General features: G+C 42.7%; 1 protein-coding gene across 8 annotated transcripts in view; it reads right to left on the reverse strand.

Moving 5' to 3' along the window:
* The window catches only part of ABLIM1 (actin binding LIM protein 1), a 191,375-nt gene that overhangs the window by 39,691 nt on the left and 126,951 nt on the right, over positions 1–24,733 (reverse strand). For all 8 annotated transcript variants that reach the window (XM_047073482.1, XM_047073481.1, XM_047073484.1 and 5 more), the window contains 2 exons: positions 12,475–12,562; positions 9,008–9,066 (listed from right to left, as the gene is read on the reverse strand). In XM_047073482.1, the coding sequence (XP_046929438.1) occupies positions 9,008–9,066; positions 12,475–12,562 (147 nt within the window). The remainder of the gene's footprint in view (positions 1–9,007; positions 9,067–12,474; positions 12,563–24,733) is intronic.

Consider the following 24,733-nt stretch of genomic DNA (forward strand, 5'->3'; position numbering starts at 1 on the left):
TTGAGTTACATCCTTCTTTTCTTACAATGGCCCTTCTTCCTTCTGTTTTCCTGCCTAAAATGAAATAACGGGAGAAAACACAACTCTGTGTAGTATAGGACGGGGGGGGGGGGTGAAAAGGCTGGTTTTGGGTCAAGAAATTTGGTTCCAATCCTGGCTTCCCTACTTGTGTGACATCAGAGGAGTTTTCCTCTTTCTTTCCTTTCTTGCGTTCTCTCCATTTTTCTTTGGACTTTCTTGAGCTTCAGCTTCTCATTTATAGAATGGACGAGAGGGTACTAACGCCTAATAGAGGGACAAGGGAATCAATAGCTATAAAGCTTCAAACACCTTGCCCAGCATACAGCAAGTACCCATTTTCAGCATTTTCCGGACATCGGACATTAGACTGGATTTCCTAAGTCTGTTCATCTCACATAGTTTAGGAGAGCACTGCCTGTTTTGCTCTTCACGATAGAATAGTCCTTTCAAATGTGAGCTACATGGACTAGATGTCTCTAGAGCTGTCTACAGCTACTGCACTTGCATACTTTCCCATCAGAACTCCGATGTGTGAAGTATGTTGGACGAACAGTCAAACTGACAAATGCCCTTCCCCTTTTCTGAGAGCTCTGTGAAGTGACTGTACATCCTTCCGCGATGGTGACTTCCTGCTTAGGTCTCAGCTTTACCGATCAATGCCTTTTCCGTGCCTGATGGCAAAGACCTTGCACAGGCCTGTCTTATCTGCCAGAACGGGTCTTGGTTTGCGGCTTCTTCAACTATGCTCAAGGCTTAAACAGCACACGTGGATTCTTGCCTGTTTTGCCACAGTTCCTAACGGCTCCTGAAGCGTACGTGCTCCACCAGCGGAGGTTAGAGGTCCCTCCTTTACGAAGATAATAAAATTGGTTTTTAAAACTGAACTATTGTTTTGGGTGTTTTCACAGGGGGTCTTTTAATCTTAAATATTTGGAATTTTACATTTCAATGCTAAATGTCTCGAGTTTGAAACAGGTTGAACTTTTTAAATGAACATCTTTATTTTTAAAAGAAACCCTTTTGGGGTGCTCGTGTGGCTCAGTTAAGTGTCCGATTTTGGCTCAGGTCATGATCTCACAGTGAGTGAGTTCTAATCCCACGTCGGGCTCTGTGCTGACAGCTCGGAGCCTGGAGCCTGCTTCCGATTCTGTGTCTCCCTCTCTCTCTCTCTCTCTGCCTCTCCCCCACTTGCACTCTCAAAAATAAATAAATGTTAAAAAAAGAAAAAAAAAAGAAACCCTTCAATTCTTTCAGCTGTATTTTGCCCCCTGATTAACCGATAAATAACTTGCCGGGCGTCTCTGACGGCCGAGACAGGTTCAAAAGGCACACAGCTATCTTCTAACAGAGCAGCCCAAATCTACTCCAATTGAAACTCATTTCACCTGAACAGCAACAGCTTAACTACCACGCTTTCCCTCTCTCAAATCCCGCTGACGGTTTCTTCTTTACCTGGAACGGAACCCTAGTGTCACCGTGCTGGGCTACAGCAAAGTTTTACAAGAGGATCCCCATTTCCACTGATGATCCGTATATGCAATTATTTAACCTACGTTACTATTTCAACCTGTTCTGGTATCCAGGTTAACAACAGTGACCCAGCAATTACTAAACAATAGCCCAATGGGTCAGCAGGCTTTGGAAGCCTCTAGGAGAGTTATGAGGAACTGAAGCACTCTCTTGCCTATACTGCTCTCCCTTGAACAGTGCCCAGGTTCACGGCATCGACCCACTGTGCGGTGGAAAATCCACGTGTAGCTTTTGACTCCTCCAAAACTTAATTACCAATAGCCCACTGTTGAGCAGGAAGCCTTACTGAGAACGTCAACAGTTGAATACGACATGTTTTGTATGTCATATGTATCACCTACTATATTATACAAGAAAGTAAGCTAAAGAAACGTAATTAAGAAAATCCCAAAGAAGAGAAAATGCATTTACAGTGCTGCAGCATATTTATGCATTAAAAAAGTGTATGAGTGTGCCCATGCAGTTCAAACCTATGCTCTTCCAGAGTCAGCTGTATTATAAATGAAGGTAATTTCAAATGTTTATCCTCAAAGGTATGCCCATTTCTGTCCTACAGAGGAAGGAAGCAGGATCTGTGATTAAGCTATTAGAAGCTGATGCAATTTACTTATTTTCCTTTAAGCACCTTTTCCTTCATGCCTTATGGAAAAACCCAATTTGAAAGCACAGTGGGAAAATTTGGTTTTTTTTAATGCCATCTTTGGAAAAAAAAAAAAAGGCAAGGCGAGAGTGGAGAAGGGACAGTAGATAGAGAAAGGATTATAGACTGGCTGTGATGTCTCAAAGTATTTTTCTAATAAAATTAGGCAAATAACTGAATCTTTATTTTGGCTACAGAAGGAAAGGAACTTCACTGAGAACCTTCTATTGTACGTGGTTGTCCACACAGACTCAGCAAGCAAAGGGTCCATATGACCTACATTTATTTCCCCAGCACATGTTCAGGGACTCACTTTTGATTTCAGAATAGTTTTTTATTTTTCTCAAAAAAAAAAAATCAACCAAGAGAAGTCTCACCAGAAGACTAGTAGTTCATTCCAATGGGGAAGAGAAAAACCCCACGGCCTTCGATCACTTATAGTAAATACACGTCTTTTGAAAACACCCGTCTTTTTGTTTTCTGCATGAAATCTTTTTTAAAAGCCCTCTAACTACCTTGCAGCTGACTTTTCCTCTATGCCTTGACTTGGTCCATCTGTCCTACCATTAAAAGGCACAGTCACAAAGTGAAAATCACCCTGAAGACATCTTTTTATGTTCCCATCCAGCTCTCATCATTCTACTGACTATGAAACACTTACCAGAGCTCTGCCTGGTGAAGAAGCAGAGAAATTATATTTTCCATTTGCTTTCATTATGGGCCACCATAATGTCTGGTCCCCTCTCAGTCGGGGGGTGCTGGAAAAGCTCTCTGCTTCCCTGCCCTCCCTCCCCTTTCAGCAGGAGCAGGGGTGCAACGACTACCCATCTACTTTGCATTCCCCCAAAGCCGTGCTCTAAGAAGGGAGAGAAACTACAGGCAACTGGCATCCAGACGGGAAAGAGTTTATGAACGCCTAGGGGACAACTAATGATATAAGGTGACCGCCACCTTATACGAAGTGCTGCTGTGATTGACAGTACCTGCCTTGGGTTTTTGTCCCAGTTCACTAGACAAGGTGGTGATAACAGCTGCAGAAGAAGGAATACTTTTAAAATCTACATACATTGAGCGTTCACTGCTAAGTCAAGAAAGGGTGAAATTAACTCCTTTGGAGAAAGGAACTTTATGTTTCAGAGGAAGCAGGAAGGACTCGTGGGCACACATTCCCTTCTCTGCAGTGTGACAAATGCCATCAGCCTTTACTATGGCCAAGAGCCTCAATGTCTTTTTGCTATAAGTCATAGCCCCTAAACATACTCATGAATTATAAAAACACACCAAAAAAGAATGAAATATTCGAATGAAGTGAAAGCCTGGAACTAGGCGGTAAGTTATTGTAGTGATGCTAATAAGACAAAAACCAACATTATCCCTTTGAGATATATGTACAGATTCTAATTAGCTCTTTTTAAAAAAATATACACACACGGTACATGTTTGGTATATTATAGGTTTGCAGGTGCATACGTTATGCTAGTGAATGTTAGTTTCAAAAGACAAAAATCTCATGCCCATTTTGTACGGCAGTCCGTTCATGCTTTAGTCTCCAAAGGCACATCAGAGAAGCTCCTTTTAAGAATATAGCAAATGATCCACTCCAGATTATTACAAACTGAGTCCTGGGAATATCATGTGCTTTGTCTATAATGAATTACAGCAGACATTACAAAGGTTAGTACTGAGTTTTACCTATAGACAAAATGTGCTATTCATATAAAACTTTTCCAAGTAAATAAGACTGGAACATGTTTTCCTTAGGTAATTTTCTTTTCATCATTTTCTTTTGCCTATACCTCAGCATGAGGAAAGAAGGAACGATAATGAATATAACAATTCATTATTATATAAATAATGAAATGTCTTTCCTCCTATAAATTTCCTCCCGGGGCACAGGGTGCTGACTATCCTGTAGGAGTACAGTTGGTTTACCTAATAACTAAAAAGGTTTGATATTACTTGGTGAAATGAGCCGCTTGTATGAGGCATCTAAAAGATCAACATATCTGTGTGACTTGAGTTTCCAGGCTTCTTCAAAGTGCTGGTGAGCTGTTCCTCAGTGGCCAATGGGTGAAGGGAGACCTTGTCAAATGGTCTATTTCCTTGCCAGGTCCCAAGCTGTTTACAACTTTCTGTGATGGAGCTCAAGCTGACTTCATTGAGATTTATGGCTGGATAATGGGAATCAGATGTCCCTTTTGAACAGGAGAGGAAGAGAGTGGTTATTAAAAACCGAGCTCTCTCTCTCTCTCCTCTAACTCACCACTGCTTACGATGCGCCCCATCTTTAAAATGTAAGGGTCTGGAGCAAACCAAGAATTTCACACTTGATGATGGTATTTTTGTTCAAGTCGTGAAAATGCATCATTTGGCTATAGCCTTAGGCTACCAAAATAGAATCCTATTTGAGTTATAACGTATACTTTTGGGAAAAAGACCCCAAAACCGTTGAAAAAGCAACTTCTTGCCAAACGGAGGTACTATTTGCAGTGGGGGGCAATCTTTGGCTGTTGTGCTAGATTCGTGAGACTAGAATTTCATTGCGTGTGAAGACCCTGCTACTGGAGCTGAAGCTTTACGACAGAATGAAGATCACGTGACAAATGCAAGTTGGAGAGCAAGCCGCTATCATGGGCCAACACCACGTAGCCGAGGCCTGGAATCTGCAGTTAAATCTTGCCCGCTGATGCCCGGGGAGCCTTGGGCTGACCTCCTTCTATAGACGAGGAAACTGAGGGGGTTGATGTCTAAAAGGTTTCTTTCCACTCTAAAAATACATGCTTCTAACTATCTTCCAAACCGTTTAATAAAAGAAGGTAAACTGTTAATAAAAGTAGACTGAGCAACACCTCTCAGCCTTAGTGCCGTTCTGACAGGCATACGCGGAGCCCGGGCTAAAATGCTCTAGTGTGGGGCGCCTGGGTGGCGCAGTCGGTTAAGCGTCCGACTTCAGCCAGGTCACAATCTCGCGGTCCGTGAGTTCGAGCCCCGTGTCAGGCTCTGGGCTGATGGCTCAGAGCCTGGAGCCTGTTTCCGATTCTGTGTCTCCCTCTCTCTCTGCCCCTCCCCCGTTCATGCTCTGTCTCTCTCTGTCCCAAAAATAAATAAATGTTGAAAAAAAAATTTAAAATGCTCTAGTGTAACCTTGAACTGTTAGCAGAGCTAAAAACTGGGTTTCATCTGGGCAGAGAGAGAATCGTGGAAAGTTCTTATAATTTCACAGCTTTCAGTGGGTTCTCAAGACCCCCACGGAAGATATTGTGTGTGTGTGTGCAGGAAGCACCGTCTCCTGCCTCACTGCTCATCTGGAGGGCTGGCTGAGCTCTCACTTTGCTTCTGCGTCGTCCTGCGGGGCATGCTGCTCTCCTTCCTACCCCCACGGACTTAGTCCGTGTGTAATGCTCCTCTCCTTCTGCTTTCCTGACTTCCTCTCTGATGCCCGGTGGTGTGCTGCAAAGAGCATGAGTTATGGGCTCAGAGACCCGGCTTCCAATCTCAGCTCTACCCCTGACCGGTGGTGTAACTCTGGGGAAAGTACCTAACTGTGATCGGTCTCAGCCTCTCCATCTGTAAAATGGGAGTGAGGATAGCTACCTCCCAGGGATTCTTAGGGAGGGCAAATAGAGTACATTTAAATCCTTTGGCCTCTGCAGGGTAGGTGCCTGGTCTCTTGTTTCCTTTCTCCACTTCCCTGCTGCTTTCTTGAGATGAACCACTCCCTACCCAAGCATTGTGTTCCCCTAGTTCCATGCTTCTGCGATCCCCCTCAGCAGCCCCACCCCTTTCTCATCATGTCCATCCAGGCTCCAAACTTCAACTCAAGGACCACTGTTCCCAGGGAGAGCCCCTTGGGACCCTTTCTCTCACCTGACATTCCTTGATCTAGGTGATGTGCTTCTATACCATTTTATAACGACGTATTTGTCTTCCCTGCTATTCACCAGCATCCAGCCCAGCACTGACTATACCTGGGTGCCTGGCAAACATTTGTTCAATGAACAAATGTGTGAACCCGGGACCCAAAGGGGAGCTTCTCATGTGCTCGCTTTAATGAAGGTGACACTTTAGCCAGTACTCTAAATGAAAACAATAATGAGAGAAGAAAACAGCCAGAATCGGAATGTGAGATGCACTCTGTGGGGTGAGAAAAAGCATCTGCCTCTGCAGGAGCCGGAGAAGTTATGTGGGACGAGCAGCACGAGGACGGCAAGCCACAGAAGCCTGGGGCCAGGACAGCGGCTCTAAGCCTCAGCCTTAGACACAGTGCCAACCTGCAGAGACGGAGACCGTCCTGTGCGTCGAACCAGACTTTTGGGATAAAAGAAATCGGATGAAGAACGATGAATGTTTGGCGGCTGCCACAAAACATGAGAAAAGGAAAGAATGAACAAAGAAATATCCTCCATTTAGAAACACTGTACAAAAAACAACACAACACAAAACCTTTGGGAAAACAAATTTGATACTAAACATCAAGTGGCATCACTTTAGAGTTGGGGTGTGTGTGTGTGTGTGTGTGTGTGTGTGTGTTGGGGGGGGCCCATGTTTAAAAGCATATTAACTGGCCTTCAAGTTACAGTTTATTTACCCACATTCTAACTTCCCATGATTTCTTTCCATTTATTTTGGCCGAGACATTTTTATATATGAAGAGTAAGAAACCAGCGGAGCCATTGACAGATGTCTTTTAGAATCTGTCATTACAAACGCCCTGTGAGTTCTTAAATACCAAGAATGTGGATTACTCAGTGGGGTGGCAGAAAGAGTCTTAAAACATTTTCATTTTGCTATGGTAACTGCACTGATGTGACACCCTGTGAAAGGCTTGGAGATCTTGGCTCAAGGTCTGTGATTTGTAGACACACCCTTAAGAGAGCACAACATTTACTCCCTTATTCAAAAACTGATTCCCCTTTCAGCCCCAAGAGCGTCAGTCAGCAAGTACCCCACTCCGGGCACACAGGGACCTCCTCCCCTCTGGAATGCCCCATCCTTCTCACTACTGAGCTTCCCAAAGGTGAGCGAGCTGAGGGCTGGCCTGACCGCCCAAGTGGTTGAATGTTGGCTTTAGGAGAAACGTTTTGGAATTTTCTGGAAAACTTTACTAAAGGAAGAAAAACTAATAGCTCTTCTTGGCCAGAATGAGTAGAAATATTTCACTAGTTGTTTTCATAAGCTTATACAGAGAGTTCTATCAAGTTGCAATCAAGAGTGTTTTTTTCTTTTTCTTTCTTTCTTTTTTTTTTTAATATTATTTTAGCAACACTATCTGCAAACTCAAGCAATCCTTACAGAGAAAAGACACACATTCCATGTACTCTGGTCTCATTAACATTCTTCTCCTCACGTCCCAAAAGAGTTCATCAGGGATGAAGTGAAAATGATTATTCAAAAAACTGAAAAAAACACTGTAGAGATGGCATAAAGTCACTAGCTACTTGGGTGGTTTCTGGGCAGCAGCCCCAAGCTACGCTATGAATTTTACATTCTTACGATAAAAGTGACAATAACTATCTTTCACGGTCTAGGATTTTATAAAGATAACCCATTTCCAAAGCATCCATGGTTCCTCCAAACTCGCAGAGTCTGGTGCCCAACATGGGTGACCATTCCAGCAGGCATCAGCCTGGTCGATGGACTTGAGCGTTACACGCACGTGTTCAAGCTGGAGTTGTTTTGTAGAAACAGAGACCAAAGCCATCCTGGTATTGGTGGACAAATTCCTTTTCAGCTTGTCTGGTTTTTACTCAGTTATTCTGAGAAAAGGTGGGTTTTTTTTTTTTTTTTGCTCTCCTCCATAAAAGTATGATGCTGATGGGATTACAATACACAGCTGCTGATGCCTACCAATGGCAATTCAAGAAGACGTGACACCACACGCTAGAGTTTGGCTTCCGAAGGCAATTCAGACCATTATTTTCCCTGAGATGCCAAGTGGAGCAGAAACTAGTTTTTCCAAGGGTTGGCTAAACCAGGAGGCTGTGAACTGGGATCCAGTGTGATTATTACTCAGGAAGTATTTCACAGTCCAGGGGAAAAAACTAGGGGCCTCCGAACAGGATACAGATAATGATGATGCCTTACACGTGTGCACAGCTCTTTGCTTCCGAAACAGATAAAATAGTGTCACCTAGAGGTGTTGTCAGGCTTGAGCAAGGCCAGGAAAAGGTTTTAGAAGGGAGAGATGAAGAGCGTCTACCCTTTTGCCCGTGTGCTCAGTGTTCAGGGATAGTTACTAAACCATTCTGATGTCCCCTAAGAGTTAAGTTACAAGACCATCCAGGATGCTTATTCACATTGACCCTTCTGGGCTCATCATTATTTCCCCAAAGGTTTTATCCGACAAGCCGTCAGCTTCTGGAGACAGAGGCCCCTCGGTGAATTTGGATTTAAGAGGTCAGTAAAATGCACCAGGAGCTAAGCACGGATGCAGAATTTGGGTTGAGGTCGTACAGTATGGACCGAAGTACAAAAAAGCCTGGTGAGGTCACCAGATGTTGGGCCTAGAACTGGATGAATCATTTTTTCACGTGCGTATGGTTTGATTTTTCCCTTGAATGCTTTCCTACGAACCGGACTAGTGAGGCTTACTTTCTCCAACACGAGCGTTTGGAATAAAAACCACAATCGATTTAACGAAGGAGGGAAGGGAACTTCCTTCTCTGGCTAAATGGTCTTTCAGCTTGGTTTGTTAATGAGAGAAAAAAAAAATCATGAGAAAGTAATTTCCCCCAAATTCCAGCCCTGAACACTAGTGACTGTGACACTGACGGCCAATAAATGCAGCTGGCATTACAACTCTAATTGTCTCCTTACCCGCAGCTTTTCCTCCGTCTTGGTAGATTGCTTACAGTCGGGATGCCAAACGGTGGAACCTGGAAAGACACAGTGCCCCGCAAAGAGTTAAGGGAAATGGAAAGAAGCCATAGTCATATTAGATAGAACTTCAGAGAATGGTTCAGATCCTTCTCTCCCTAACACAGGGGAGTGTTAAAGCCCTGTGCCCAAGTGAATTATGACAACTCCAACCTCCAGGTGAGTTTTCCTCATCCAGTCTGAGCTTGCTCTATAAAGGTCATAATTCTAGACCACAGAGACCACTACCTGGGCACAAGTGTTTCGATGTGAGAGATGTTTAGTTCTTGACTGAGTGCTGTTCTTGTTTTGGGCCATACTATTATCCTTTCAAAGTCATGTCTGTGTGCTTCCTATAAGCTGTGTTGAATTTGAGTCTAAGTTATAAGCCATGTTTCTAGAACATCCAAACAACTAAGCAATTTAGAGGGGAATGAAGTCAAACCATATCCAGAAGCAAAACTCACTGAATTTTTTGTTGATCCAATGATACATAGTCATCTACAAAGATAGGGAAAATCAAGCCAACTAGTAGAAAGGTTGAAAGTTATGGTACAAATGCAGAAGTTTCCTTTAACCTTTAACCCTTTAACTAACCAAAAAAAGCCTTCGCTCTGAAATGAGTGGAAATACTACCTGTCATTTTCTGTTTCGGTGTCAATGCCTCATGTTCCCAGAGTATGAAGCTCTTCCATGGATGGTACGAGTATCACAGAACTAAGCAAAACACTTATATCCACTAGAAAACTCTAGTAAGAATCCACGCCCGCCTACATGATTTTGTATACCTAGATATATATGTCATTTATCCGGTTGTGGCAAAGACCTGTATGTAAATCCTATGTTTACACAAGGCTATGGCAGAACTGAAGGACTTAAAAAGACTTGAGCAGGGGTGCCTGGGTGGCTCAGTCGGTTGAGCATCCGACTTCGGCTCAGGTCATGATCTCACAGTTTGTGGGTTCAAGCCCCACATCAGGCTCTGTGCTGACTGCTTGCTCAGAGCCTGGAGCCTGCTTCAGATTCTGTCTCCTTCTCTCTCTGCCCCTCCCCCACTCACACTTTGTCTCACTCTGTTTCTCAAAAATAAATAAAATGTAAAAAAAATAAATAAAAAAAATAAAAAGACGAGCAAATAAAGTTACTAAGGTGACAGCAGAGAGTAAATGATACGAATCTGTTCAGTCTTGGTATGAATATTAGACTTCCCACATTTCACTGTTAAATCTTTCTCTCTTCAAGCAACAAACTGTGTGTCCTCGAAAAGTCACTAAAGTACCTCTTGAGTCATTTTATACCACTGAGCTAAAATAGCTAAAATAATATTAATGACATAATACCCTTTATTATCAGAGGACCACTTTAATCCCTCTTTAACAATCATTTCTATCTTGCTTTACCCAGAGCCAAAAAATAAACACTAAAATAAAATAAAATAAAATAAAATAAAATAAAATAAAATAAAATAAAATAAAATAAAATAAAAAGAAGAAAATGAAACAAGCCAGATTCATAGTCCCGTCAGCATTAACATTTACTCGGAGGCTGGCCACAAAGCGCAGGAAACCCGCCCAGTGTGGAGAGCTAAGGGGCAGGGGTGGGCTCACGGACAGCATTCGCTGTGAAGGTTCTACCAAGCGGGAGTTGTTGGCCAGAACACTGGGTTTGCACACAGCGTCACATTGTTCTCCAGGGGCCAGACACACAAGGAATGTGACTCAGGGAGAGTATGAGATACTGAGGAAGACGAACTACTCATTCGCCAAGGATGTGTCGAGAGGGCAGGCAAAGAGCACCGAAGCCCAGCTCCAGAAGATGTTCAGGACAACCGCTGGAGTTCTGAACACAGCCCATCTGGACGGGTAGTTGTTTATTTGTAGCACGAACGTGCTGTATTTGTGTACAGCTTGAACCCACTCCCTATTCAGGTTCCAGAACCATGTGCACGTGCAGAGCTGTGCCCAGAGCCTTTCAGTCTCAGGGTCTCGCGGACACGGGGTTGACACGCACTCGGTGTCTTTGTTTTTACGGGCTGCAATCGACACACTAAAATCTAAAACAAAGCCTGGACACCAAATGGAGAATAAATCTGCTCCATGCTGAAAATGCAAAGCGACACCTGCCTATTGCTACACAGATTCACAGCCTGCCCCCGGGGAAATGTGTCATATAAAGTCCACATGAGACCACGGATTTGAGAGCTTGTCACTTGCCTTCATCGGGCCCTTTAAAATTGAGTGGCGTCTTAAATCAAGATTTTCCAGAGTGATCATTAAAACGAAGGGATGTTTGGGTTGTCCAGTTCTCCTACCGTGAGCACTTTTTAGAGGACGGTAGCTAAGGCTTTGCTTTAATACTCAAGAATCTTTTCTGTAGACTTTTCTTAGTTGTATAAGAACAAGACAGAGAGCAAAGCAAACCATTCATTAAAAATACACATAATGTTACGTGCAGAGAAACAAAGAAATGAATGTGAAGGCAGATGAGACCCAGTAATTACCAAACCGAATGAGTACCAGCTCTCATGGTTCTTGCTAATTTTACTGATAAGCCCTTGTCTATTTAATGGCTCTTTTTCCAGCTAAAAATAGAAAAATGTTTGTGCAGATGGTGCCGTTTGACTGGAAGAGAATCCTTCCCTAAGCTTCTCTCTGAGAAGTTTCAGCATTTTAGGGGAGATAAAAACTAGTCATGGTTGAACACTGGCAATGTTTCTCAAAATGATTTTCGATGAAAAAAAACATCTAATAGCCCTCTGGTAATACATATTTCTTCGCCACCAGAAATCTCTCCATTTCTCTTTCAGGGACTCTGGGTATGTTCTCTCTCCTTCTTTTGCCGTCTCTCTTGCTTTCAGGATGAGAGCTATGCTATCTTAATGGGATGAAATACTTCTGTGATGCAATTCACCAAATATTAGGGTTTTCTTCTTCCTGAAAGCGTGCATAAGAAAGAGCCGCCTGCAAGGGGCGCCTGGGTGGCTCAGTCGGTTAAGAAAGAGCCGCCTGGAGCTTGCAAAAAAAATAAAATCCTTCTCGCAGGGCAGTGAAAGCAGCAAAGACCCAGTAGCATCTAGAAATGCTTTCTTTTTGCCTTTTTTCCCAAGCCTATTCCTGGGGGGAGGGCTGGAAGGAGGTGTCGCTGATTTTCATCCTTGCCTCACCTCCATGGCACCAAACATCAAGTCCTATTTGTTCATTCCAGAAGCATCGCATTCCTTTGTTCAACAGACTCAGGGGCTCACTGCCAGCATGCCCACTGCTTGGCTGATGAATACTAATTGCTGAGGTAACTTTTGGCCACGTTCATTTTGGATCTGGGGAGCCTTGCGGCTAATGAAAGGCCTCCTTCTCTGAAAACGAGCAGACAAAGCAAGGTTTTCTTTCCTCCGGTGGGGAGAACTTACTGGCTTCTCGAGCCCATCTTACCTTGAAGATACATTTCCTCTCCTTCTGTGAACATCTGGTTGCACCTGCTGCATCGTGCACAGCTGGGGTGGTAATGTTTGTCACCTGCCTGCAAGAGAAGAGGTAGGGGCTCTTAGTTTACACCCTGTCACAGCTCTCAGCCTCTTTTCTGGACTCGGGATTTGGAGGAAAAAAAGAAACAGCTGAGGCGGGAGAAGTAAGTGCCCAGTTGACCAACGCCTCCTACGTCAACAGCCCTGGAAGCTGAGGCCGCCCCATTAGAACAGGAAGGGGCTCACAGACCAGCTACTTGTGCCTGGATGATGGGGCAGCTTTGCTTCTCGGGGTTTCTGGAGCCCGTTTGTCCCCTGGCCTGGGTACCCATGGATGGTTGCCAGTGACTCGCCATGTGCCTGTGATAAGCCCACTCCATCTCCAAAAAACCCTACCCCCACAAAACAACACCCAAATGGAGGCGAAGACTAATATTGGTTTGTATTAAAGCAATAAAAAGACAGGATTCCCATATTTAGCAAGTTTTTTGCTTCCTTAGCTAAACTGTCTAAAAATAATAAAATCTAGCTTGCATCAAGAGGAGAAAAACCATGGTAAGAGGCATCATCCACAACTTTTACCTCAGAAGGACCCCAAAGTCTCTTCTGTGTTGCTTACAACGATCTTTTATCAAAGTCTTACATTAAGTGGTTTTCTGAAGAAGGCACTTTACTGAGGTTGGCCCTGCATTATTCATGAGCATTTCACATTCCTGAATATGACAGATGCCAGCACAGCAGGTGTTGACTTCCCCAAAGCAAAATGTCACTGGACACAGGGACAATTCTCCAGACAGGTGCCAAGTCACATTAGAGTCACGCTCCAAATGCATGCCTGACAAAATGAAATCTTTTTTATCACTTAGCAAAACATCCTTACCACCTAAAAATTACCAAAGGTACTCTGCGATGAAATCCTTTTCTCAACCAACCGTGCAACACTTCTTTCGCATGGGCCACATGCAAGGCAGGGCTGAGAGCACAGAGTCAGAAGTAGCTGCACCCTGCGCCTGCATGAAATCTCAACAGGAAACCAGAGGTCAGGTAGTGATTCCTTTCTCACACCCTCCAGTGGAAACTGCAAAAGCCACTTAGCAACCAGAGCGTGAGATGCTGGTTGGTTGCTTAAGACAATCAAGTGGAAAAAAAAAAAGGAAGTTATTTCAAAATAGAAGCCAGGAATGAAATCTGGCCAATGGTGCCCAGTCAGAAAATTCTAGAAGAGGCATTCTTGTTTTGGTTCACACTTACTTACTTACTTACTTATTTTTCCCTCAGGGGATGAAGGAAGCATAGGAAATGTCGCACAAAGTAGCTCCTTCCCTTAGACCATCCAGGGTCAAATGTGAGTGAAAGAAGGCACCTTGACAGGAATCTTGGGTGGTCTCTAGTGAAAAGCACACTCCTCAGTAAGCTGGGAGTGGGAAGAAAGTTCTCCAAACTGATATGGTATATCTATCCTATTTAGTGGTGCAACATTAGGTGCATTCTCAACAAAGATAACACCAAGACAATGACTTACACTTTCACCAAAGGTTTTCTACCTTGGTCTAGTCCTAGCCAACGTGATAAGAGACATATAAAGATTACTAATGAAAGAGTTCCAATAGCTAGATTAAAAATTAACACAGAAAACCCAATAGCTTTCCTACTGACTAGCAATACAAATTCGGTCAGCATAATGGGAAAATGGGACTCCGTTTCTAAATCACAACAAACAAAGCCTTCAACGTGAGACTGACATAAAGAAAATGGTAGAACCTAGTTGACGGACATAAAAGGCTAAAAAACATGCAATATTTCTGGATGAGAAAACAAAATATTTAAAGATGTCAATTTATCTAAAATTATCTAAAATAAATCTATTATTGCAATGCATTCCCAATTAAAATGCTCACAGGGGTTTTGTCTATAGACAAGCTGATTCTGTAAGTTCATATGGAAAAAAAATACACAAATATACAGACATTTTTTGAAAGACAGAGCATCAATAAAGATTTTCCATTCCTGACATAAAGTTATTCTTAAAAAAATTTTTTTTAATGTTTGTTTATTTTTGAGAGGGGGCTGGGCAGAGAGAGAGGGAGACACAGAATCTGAGGTAGGCTCCAGGCTCTGAGCTGTCAGCACAGAGCCCAACACTGGGCTCAAACTCATAGACCGTGAGTTGAAACTGAGCTAAAGTCGGATGCTTAACTGACGGAGCCACCCAGGTGCCCCATGAAAAGTATTCTAAAGGCGCAAATAATTAAAGTGCTTCAATGTTGGTACAGGAATATAAAATAAATTGGCGAAACAGATAAGTCAGAGGAACCCATTGCACACTATACACAAGAGAATTTAGTCTATGATTATGGTGGCATTTCAAATGAGTTACAGAATGGATTATTCCATTAATGGTGAGAACAATGGACTCTCCATGTAAAGAAAGGTAAATCTAGATTCCTGACTCATAACTTATTCAAAAAAGAGTTCTAGAGAGTTACAGAGCTAAACAGAAACAAAAATGTAGAAATATTAGAAGGACATATAGGAGATAATTTAGGAAACTTGGGGTAGGAATGGCTTCCTGAACAAGGCTAAATCTAGAAACACAATAAACACAAATAATGACAGTGTGCACAGAGAAAAATGTCTAGACATAAAGTTAAAAGAGAAGTAACAGGGAAAAAAATACTTGGCACACATTTCAGATACAAGATTATAACCCATAATATATAAAGAATGTCTCTAATAAAAAATAAGTGGCAATAAGGGCAAAAGCCAATTTCCAGAAGACATGTAGATGACCCCTCAAATAAAAATTAGCTCAGCTCCACCAGGAATCAGGGAAACACAATTTAGAAAAAAAAATATTTTTCTTCACCAAACTGGCAATGACAAAAAGACTAATGTCAGGAAATAGGCTTCTCGCACACTGTCGGTGAGCAAAATTCTTTTTGGAAGGAAACTCTGGCAATATTTATTAACATTTAATATGCACAAACTCTCTGACACACAATTCCATTTCTAGGAAGCCATCCTACAGAAATTCTCATACCTGTGCTTAAAGGTGTTTGTATCGACGGTCTTCAATATTATTTACGACAGGAAAGAACAAAGAAACAGAAAGCAACCTAAATCAGAAAGTAGTCAGACAAAACATTCAATCCTACGTAGCCATTAAAAGAATGAAATAAACTTACATGGAAAGAGTTCAAAACTAACGTTACCAAGGGAAAAAATCATGCAGAACAGGAATGCCTATAATGTAGACGCATAAAGCCCTAGTTGAAAGTGTGAAGACGCTGGGGTAGGTGGGACTGGATTCAAATCCAGTCTTGGCACTGTGGGGTCTTGTGAAGGTCGCAGCCTCTCTAACCATACAGCACCACACTGCTAGAACTACCTCGGAGTGACGTTGTGAGGGTGAGCGATGATGTAGTATTTTGAAAACGGTGTGGCACACTATCATCATAAATCATAGGAACAACAGCAGTAATCCTCAGCACAGAGGTGGTCTCAGGGCCATTCACAAAAAGGCTTCTTAGTGCAGTTTGGGATGCTGGTAAAAGGCCTTCTCGGTGCCTGTTCTTGCCCAAGGACAAGCACAGAAGAGTAATGGTGCCACCTGAGCTGTCACACAAGGCGGATGGAAGATACGCCAAGGTCCCATGTGCCAGGCTGTGGTCTATGAATTATTGGCAGAAAGCACTGCTAAGAAACAATACTATCGTAATGCCAGGGACATTGGTCTTGACTCATGTACCTGCTTCGTCTCCCAATGCTGAACATGTCAAGTAATGCGGTCGGCCAGACTCAAGGGCCATTTCACGGCCATTTAAAAGTCTGTTTTTGTAGCAGTGCATCCTAGGGGACCACGGGGCCAGGGGCTCAAGGCCAAGGGAGCCTCTGCTTTGCATGTGTGAGCCACCTCTTCTCTTTCATTTCTTCTTATACCGGCACCCTGACGGTTCACAGTCAAGCCCTGCGCACAGGGCCAGGAAAAGGATCAGAGCTGAACAAAGACGCGGGCTCATATGCAAACTAACTCCCCAAACGGACACAGTTGAATCAAAATCGTTTACACTGCAGTCGTTTGTAGAAGAAGGAAAAGTATTTCGGATCATGAGTAAAATGGAAGAGTATATAGTGCCTATGTTAGAACAGATAGTAAACGTACGATTCATTGTGGAGAGGCGGCTATGGATCATCATTTTACAGCAAAGTGTGGGCTTTGTTATGACAGGTGACTTCCTAAGTGACAGTTAACCAGGTACCTGGCCCCAAGCCCACACCCTGCAACTCTAGGTGTGCCTGAGCCTGTGGGACCAGATGTGCCGTGGGGCTCACCAGAGCTCTGCAATCACTGTTCTCCGCCCGTCTCTGTATCGGGCTGTGTAAAAAAACTTATAACCTATTTTCTTCTTTTTCACGTATTCAAAGTGCACGTGTTAAGCATCTACATTCTGGCTGGCATTAAACTCTCTAGAAAATAGACAACTTGCTTATGTAGCTGAGTTTTATAAAGCACCTGCCTGCACAAAGTGCAAAAAACTGTTTCCCTTTCATAGTGCTGATTATGTCAGACTTCTGTGGTAATTATTACTATTTGGTTAATCTCTAAATTGGAGTAGGAACTTTAGCATACAGACTAGAATACCATCTGGAGTAATACAATCTACTGTAAGGCAGGATTTAATTGAAGGCACCAAGCTTTTGATAAAATCCATCGTCTAGCAGAGCTGATAGTTCTGAACTCCTTGTGGATGAGGGGGTCCCCTGGGAAAGGGTTACCATGTTTGGAATCAAGAGGATGGGTGTCATTCGTTAATGTGTTACCCATAAGACCTCAATGATGCCACTACATACCCTCTCCAAGCCCCAGGCCCCTCATCTGTAAAAAGTGAAGGGCTGAACTAAACAATTTCAAGTCCCATGCAGCCATAAAATTCTGTGATTCTGTGTGAAACCCCATAGCTCTACGAGCTCACACAACAGTGTTAACAGAAAAGCAATTTGGGTAGAGAGAGGAAATTCTTGATGGTAGGGAATGGAGTTTAAGCAATGCCTCCATAGTGCCTTATACCCAGGAGGATTTCTGGATGCCCTACGCCCTGTGCTGACTGTAACAGCCCTCTGGGAGTGGCGAAAGAGAACTGTAATTACAGAACCCATCCTTGGACAGATAATCTGCTTGCCTGATAATCTGCTTAGCTCCTGGATGACCAACTGTCCTTTTTAGTTTTTCTTTACCCTCTTTCCCTCAGAGTGCCCTACTCCCGACGCGAGCCTAGGCGATGTGAACGATGGCTCTTGAAGTCAACCTTCAGCGATTTATAACTTATGCCCTACCTTCTTCCAAAAAGCACTTGCAGATTCTTATCAGAGAAGGTCATGATCTGTAAACAACTGGACAGAAACCTTAGGGGAAAAGAAAATATCAAGGCTCCACACTCAGACAAACCTACTGTGATCTGAGTTTCTCACTAGATGAAGACAAAAGGGAAAATGAGCCACCAAAGTCTCACTGGGTGAAAAAAAATGGCCACATACAATTGTGACTAGAGAGGTGAGGTTTCCTATTCTAAATAAACGAACAGTCATTGTAGGCTGAATTGCCATAGGGCCTTACTCTGTGCAAGGCATTGCATCGAGGACTTTAAGTGACCGGTCTCACTACATTCCCATGATGTAGGTGCTATTTTATTGTCTTATACCGGTAAGCAAAGAAACTAACGCTCAAAGTAGACAACGTCCAACACTCAAAGTCCCTGGTGCTTCCAAAAAGTAGAGCTCGGCTTTGTGTCCAGGCCTCCCCTCTAAAAGCACCAAGAAAATTCTTATGGAGGACCCTGGCTCTGGAATGGAAAATCATCTTCCACGCTAATTTTGCCGATGGTTGGAAACGTTCAGGTAGTTTCTTATATAGACCCCTGAGAAAAACCAATGGTGTGGTACTGAAAGATAATTGAATGTAGTCATTTCCATATGGGGAAGTTAAACTATCAAGGTCTAGGTTGCCGTTTTTTCTTAAAGATCTAACTTGATTTACAGATGATTTGCTTAGAATACCCAAAGGAATAAACAAATTGCTTTTCTGTCCCCAAGACTCTTGCAAATACAGCTCTGATTGACAGTGACTTTAGATGAAGGACATATAAACACGTGAGGTAAGTATGTTGGCCTAGATCAGGAGTTTTCTAATGGTACTGTGCATAAGCAACACTCAAGATTCTTTCAAAAATGGGTTCAATGGCTTTAAGGTGGGGGGACTTAAGAAATCCGCTTCTTTTTTTTTGTTTTATAAGCACTGAAATGAGTATACAAATCATCAAGAACTGAGGAAACACCAGTCTGGGTGGTCCCCAAACCCTCAACCTGATGGTAGATGAAGAAGCCAAAGGTGTAACAAGGATTTGTTGCTTACATGGCAGGTGCATGGGTGGGGAGGGAGGGGCAGAAGCACGCAAGTTCCCTGTTTTACTCCTGCAGAAGGGCAGTGTGGGGGCTGACTCAGCCGTCTAAGTCTGCTGGTTTCTTCTCTTGAAATAGGAGAGGTTTCCAATGTGACTGGACTGGCTTGATCTCCAAGTTGAACACTCACCTGTTCCAGGAGGGTGTTTCCCATAATGCAGCACCCCGAACAGGCAGGATAATGAGGGTGTGCCCTGGCCCAAATTTTGTATCCTGGGCAAAGGTGAACAAATCAGTTTGCCCAGGCAGCTTTCCCAAAGCCCGGAGGGTTCTACACAAGTCTGTGCAAAGCCAACCTGCACAGATGAGAACATCCTGCAGCCAGACGGCCTTAGCCACCCAACTGCGGCTGCAACCTGGAGTGTTTGCTCCAAACACGTGTGCTGTGTCAGAGGGAGGGGTCACAGCTCATCTACTCCAGTGAAGATGCACAAAACAGAGCGGAGACAAATACACCACCGCCCCCCAATGATCTGGTTCTCTTTGACCAGCTGCTCAAAATATAAAAGACAGAACACCAACTCCCTTCTTTTAATGAGGGGTAAAGAATGAAAAAAGTGGCAACATCTCAGTGTAAATGCATATTGGATTTTTGCAGATGGTTAGTGCTTTCTCATCTCCTTCCAGGGAATCAAGTGCAAAAACTTTAAAGCAGTCTTTACAATTTAACAGTGTTAGATACATGTTATCTGTAAATGTGTGCATTCCCACGGGACATAACCAGTCTCTTTAAATCGACCTATAGGTTCAGTGCAATCTCTACAAAATCCAAGCCGGATTATTTGTAGAGATTGAAAAGCTGACCTACGATTTATGTGGCAATGCAGAGGACCCAAGAGAGTAAAAAAAATTTTAAAAGAATAGGATAAAGTCAGAAGACTTAAAGTATAGACTTTAAGGTCTATACTTTAGACTTTAAAGTATAGACTTTAAGGGACAGACTTATAGGTCAACGGAATAGAAGAGAGAATTCCAAAATAAATTGCCACATTCATGGTTAATTAATTTTAAGTAAAATGCCAAGGCAATTTGATAGGGAAGGCGTAGTCTTTCCAAAAAATGATGAGGGGACAATTAGATCTATATATTCAAGCAAACCCTACCTCACACCATAAACAAAAAATTAACTTAAAATGAATCACAGACCTAAATATACAAGCTAAAACTATAATGCTTCTAGACAAAAACATCAAAGAAGAATTTTGTGACCTTGGTTTAATATTTCTTAGTCTACAAAAACATAATTCATAAAAGAAAAAGATTGATAAGCTGAATGTCATCAAGATTAAAATCTTTTTCTCTTCAAAAGGTATCATTATACCTCTGAGTCACAGATTGGAAGACATCGCTGCAAATCGTATTTCTAAAAAAAAGACTGGTATCTAGAATATACAAAGAACGATGACAATGCAAATAAGTGGCCAAGCAACTCAATTGAAAAAAATGGGCAAGGATTTAAATAAACACTTCACAAAAGGAGATATATGCATGCTGAATAAGCACATACACACTGGTTACAATGGCTATAATTAAAAAGACTGACCATACCAAGTGCTGAGGAGGATGTGGGGAAAGTGATACACTCATCCACTGCTGATGAGAATGTAAAATGGTACAGCTAGTTTGGAAACTTCTGGAAGTTTCTCAAAAGGTTGGACATAAATATACCTTGCGACCCAGCACACTACTAGGTTTTAAACTAAGAGAAATGATAACATATGTCCACACAAAGGCTTCTGTGCAAAAGTTCACAGCAGGGTTATTCCTAATAACCCCAAATTGGAAACAATCCAAATGGCTCTCAGCTGGTGAACAAACAAAATGTGGAGTAATGGAATACTGCAAAGCTATTGTTCTTATTGAAAAGAACAAACTGTCGATCTATGCAACAAACAGATGAACCTCGATGACATTCAGACTCAAAGGACTATGGATTGTATGGTTCCATTTATGTGAAGTTTCTAGGAACGGCAAGATGAAGGCAATGTAAAGTAGGTGAGTGGTTGCTGGAAATGGGATTGGGGTAGGACGGGAGTAGGATGGACTGGGGTGACTGAAAAGTCCTAACATTGCATTATAGTGATAGCTGCACAACTGTATACGTGTAATAAAAATAATCAGACCACACACTTACAATGAGTGAATTTTATGGTATGTAAACTATTCCTTGATAAAGAGACATGCCAATAGAAATAAAGAGGGGAAGGGAAGGGAAAGGAAGGGAAGGGAAGGGAAGGGAAGGGAAGGGAAGGGAAGGGAAGGGAAGAAGGAAAACAGTGAACAGTGGGAACAGTGGGGTGGTGTGCAAGGGACCTGACTGGGAAGATAGGAGGAATTGTTCTACTCACTGTCTGCAATGACACATGCCTTCGTTCCTTTTGGGGTGGGGGTGGGGAGTTCAGATTCTTCTGGAGAGTTGTTGAAAGGAATGGATTCTTTCTCCAGAATCAAATGTGCCTTTATATATAGAAAGCTAGATATGCATATATAATATTGCATTGTTAGCAATTATCTGAAGATTTGAATGTTTACAAAGGGCTTACAAAAAAGTAGTTCACTAATCTCATTATTATTTCTCTGTCTTCAGAAGAAGTACCATTCTTTTCGTACAAGAAGGGAAAGCAGACTACAGAGAGATGAAGTAATTTTCCCAGAACCACATGAGAAGTAGAAATGAAAACCTGGGTGATTCCCCTTAGCGTAGCTCCTGGGACTCTCCCGGGTTGGCTCTTTGGCTGCGTGCTTTCACACACAATATCTAATTGGATTCTTTTCTGACCCTTTGAAATAGACGACATCATTCTTTTTGTTTTATGCTGGTTAAACAGGCTCAGAGGACAGATGATGTGCTGCACCAAGGTCACACGGCTAAGTGTCAGAACTGGGAAATATCCCAGATCTTAGGATACAAATTCGACTCTCTTGGATCAATACCATCACAACACCTGCGCTGTTTCTTTTTCAGAAATCTTAGGCAACTAGAAAAGAGATTCCTGTATGATGCAAAAAGATGGTTAAGATGAGTGGTAAGAGACACCTTACTAACATAACATCTATCTTGGCTATCCTGCCAAACCGAAGGCAGAGCAAATAACTACGTTGACGACAAAACGCAAATCTGAAACTAATCAAGGGGAGTGTCTACATTTGAACCTCACCTCTCCCTGACGTTCCCACGGCTCTGTGCTTCCACTGTCAGACGTATTTAATTTTGCACTAGTTATTATGGCTCGGCTGTTTGCCCCACCCCACTGTGCAACACGGAAGGGAAAGAGATGGGCTTGGGCATCAAGAGAACCCGGAGGTCTGCCTGCTGGTTTTGCAAACACTGTGGCCTTGGGTTCTCCTCTGGAATCATTTCTTTATCTGTACCAACTGGCATTAGAAAAGCGGCCAGGTAGGATTATTATGAAAATGAAACAACCAAAGGTATGTTGATCACCGAGTACCTGGTACCAGTCGACGCAGGTGAGATTTTTCTTTTTCTTTCATGTTGGATTATGCATGCCTTTGAAGACATCGGTCCCACCGCTATCTCCGTAACTCTAGGATCGCTCTTGCTTTCCGCACAGCAAGTGCTCTCGCAACGTCTGGCGAGTTAGGATCAGAAACCCTTATCAGAAAACCTCTACGTTGATGAGCCTACTATTCCCCGCACCATTACGGCCGCCCAAAGAGAAGTGATGGATGCACTTCAGTGCTTCAGCTATAATTTCATTATTTACTTGTTTCCAGACACTGTGCTGAGCACCCCATAAGCCATATCCCTTCTGACCCTCCCTGCAGCACTGTGAGGTCGGTGCTACGCCCAGTTTAACAGGTGAGGAAATCAAACATTAGCAAGACCAAGAAATTGTCCGAGGTTACTTGGTTAGCAAGGGATAGATCTGTCATCTGAATTCAGGTCTGTCCAACTCCAAGCTGTGTAGAACCCCCAGGTCCTGCAGCTTTCCTAGCCCTCGGTTGTTCAGGTTACAGGGAGGCCCTGCTGAGGTCCACCCTGGCTCTTAGGATCATCTTTCAACTTCTTTTCCTTTCTCTAAGAATACAAATAATAGTGCATCATACAAAATTAAGGCCTTCGCATTTTACAATTTGCTAATGCTAAAGAAAGACTAGATAATTTAAGTTCTTAACAAAAACTTTACTTCCACTGTCCCTCCTGCTCCCAGCCATCAACAGTGTGATCAAATGTTATCTATTTATTTTTTCTTTCTTTTTTCACTTTTTTAAAAAAATATATAATTTATTGTCAAATTGGTTTCTATACAACATCCAGGGCTCATCCCAACAAGTGCCCCCCTCAATGCCCATCACCCACTCAAATGTTATTTTTAAAAAAACACCATAAATGGGGGCACCTAAGTGGCTCAGTTGGTTAAGCAACTGACTCTTGATTTCAGCTCAGGTCAGGATCTCACGGTTCATGAGATTGAGCCCTGTGTCGGGCTCTGTGCTGACAGCGTGGAACCTGTTTGGGTTTCTCTCTCTCCACTCTCTCTACCCGTCCCCCCCCAAATATATTTTAAAAAAAAACTTAAAAAAAAGCACTGTAAATAATACCAAGGCCTTTAAGGCCAACTATCCTAAATGTTATTTCCTGACATAGGCGATCTTCACGGTACGGGACAGTGTGACCCTAAACCCTTACAAAGCAGGCCTGGTAGTTCCAGCCTGCCTGTCGTTTTCAGATTCAATAATAGCAAGGTCATGTCTCCCAGGTGCCAAACTTCCTTGAAACTGATTAAATAGCATGGAACTGACTAAATAGCATGGAAAACATCATCCCATTATTCTCTTCTGGTAAGTAAGTTATTAAGAAATACAGCATAGTTTAGAGGGTAACCAGTGACCTGAGGATCTGGTGTTGAATCCTTGGGTGTTAGCTGAATTTGGTATTCCCCGACCAGGTGCTTGGTCAGCAGCTGGTGCAATCTAGTCTATACTTTGTTTTTCTTAGCTATCAAAAATGCCATTTTATGTATCATATCAGATTGTTCTCCCTTACAAGGTAGGTAGGAAGTCTTGAACATACTTTCCCGCCTCTTCTTTGGAGTAGGAAGGAGGAATGCCTTTATTTTTTCATTTAGGTAGACTTCTTTGTTGAGGTATAACAGGCGCTAAGACAAATGCACAAATTGTGTACATTTGAGTGAATTTTCATGAATGCATCCAAAGCAAGAAAGAGAACGTTATCTGCACGCAGAAGCCCCCCTCATGCCCTCTCCTGGTCCCATGACTCCTATTCACTATGCTGACTTCTAACTCCATATGCTAGTTTTACCTGGTTTTGAAGTTTACATAAATGGAAGCAAATACGTCTGGCTTCTTTTACTTGATTTGCTGCGAGAATTATCCATGATGCTGTATGTAGTTGTACCTCACGACATCTCATGATTGCACGGTACTCCCTTATGTAAACATGCTACGTTTATTTACCCATTCCACTCCTGATGGACATTTGGGTGGTTTGAAAGCGTTGGCTGTTTTAAACACTGTTGCTGTGAAAATTCCTGCCCACGTCTTTCGCTGAATTATATACGAGTTCCAGTTGTGCTTATACGTAGGAGCAGACGGCATATGGCAAGGTCACCGGGCATGTTTATGCTGAACTTCAGCAGCCACTGCCAAACAGTTGTCCAGAGTGGTTTTCCTTTTATTACATTTTTAATCTGAGAGGAATTTGAAGGAATTAAATAAGAAGAATCAAATTAAGAGCTCTTTGCCAAATGGATTCCCAAAGTGTTTTTCTAACCTCTGTGAAGTGAATG

Source organism: Lynx rufus, unplaced genomic scaffold, assembly GCF_022079265.1.
Source record: "Lynx rufus isolate CCGP_SWC_20201006 ecotype Redwood Valley unplaced genomic scaffold, mLynRuf1.p SCAF_11, whole genome shotgun sequence".
In the NCBI taxonomy this organism is placed as follows: domain Eukaryota; kingdom Metazoa; phylum Chordata; class Mammalia; order Carnivora; family Felidae; genus Lynx; species Lynx rufus.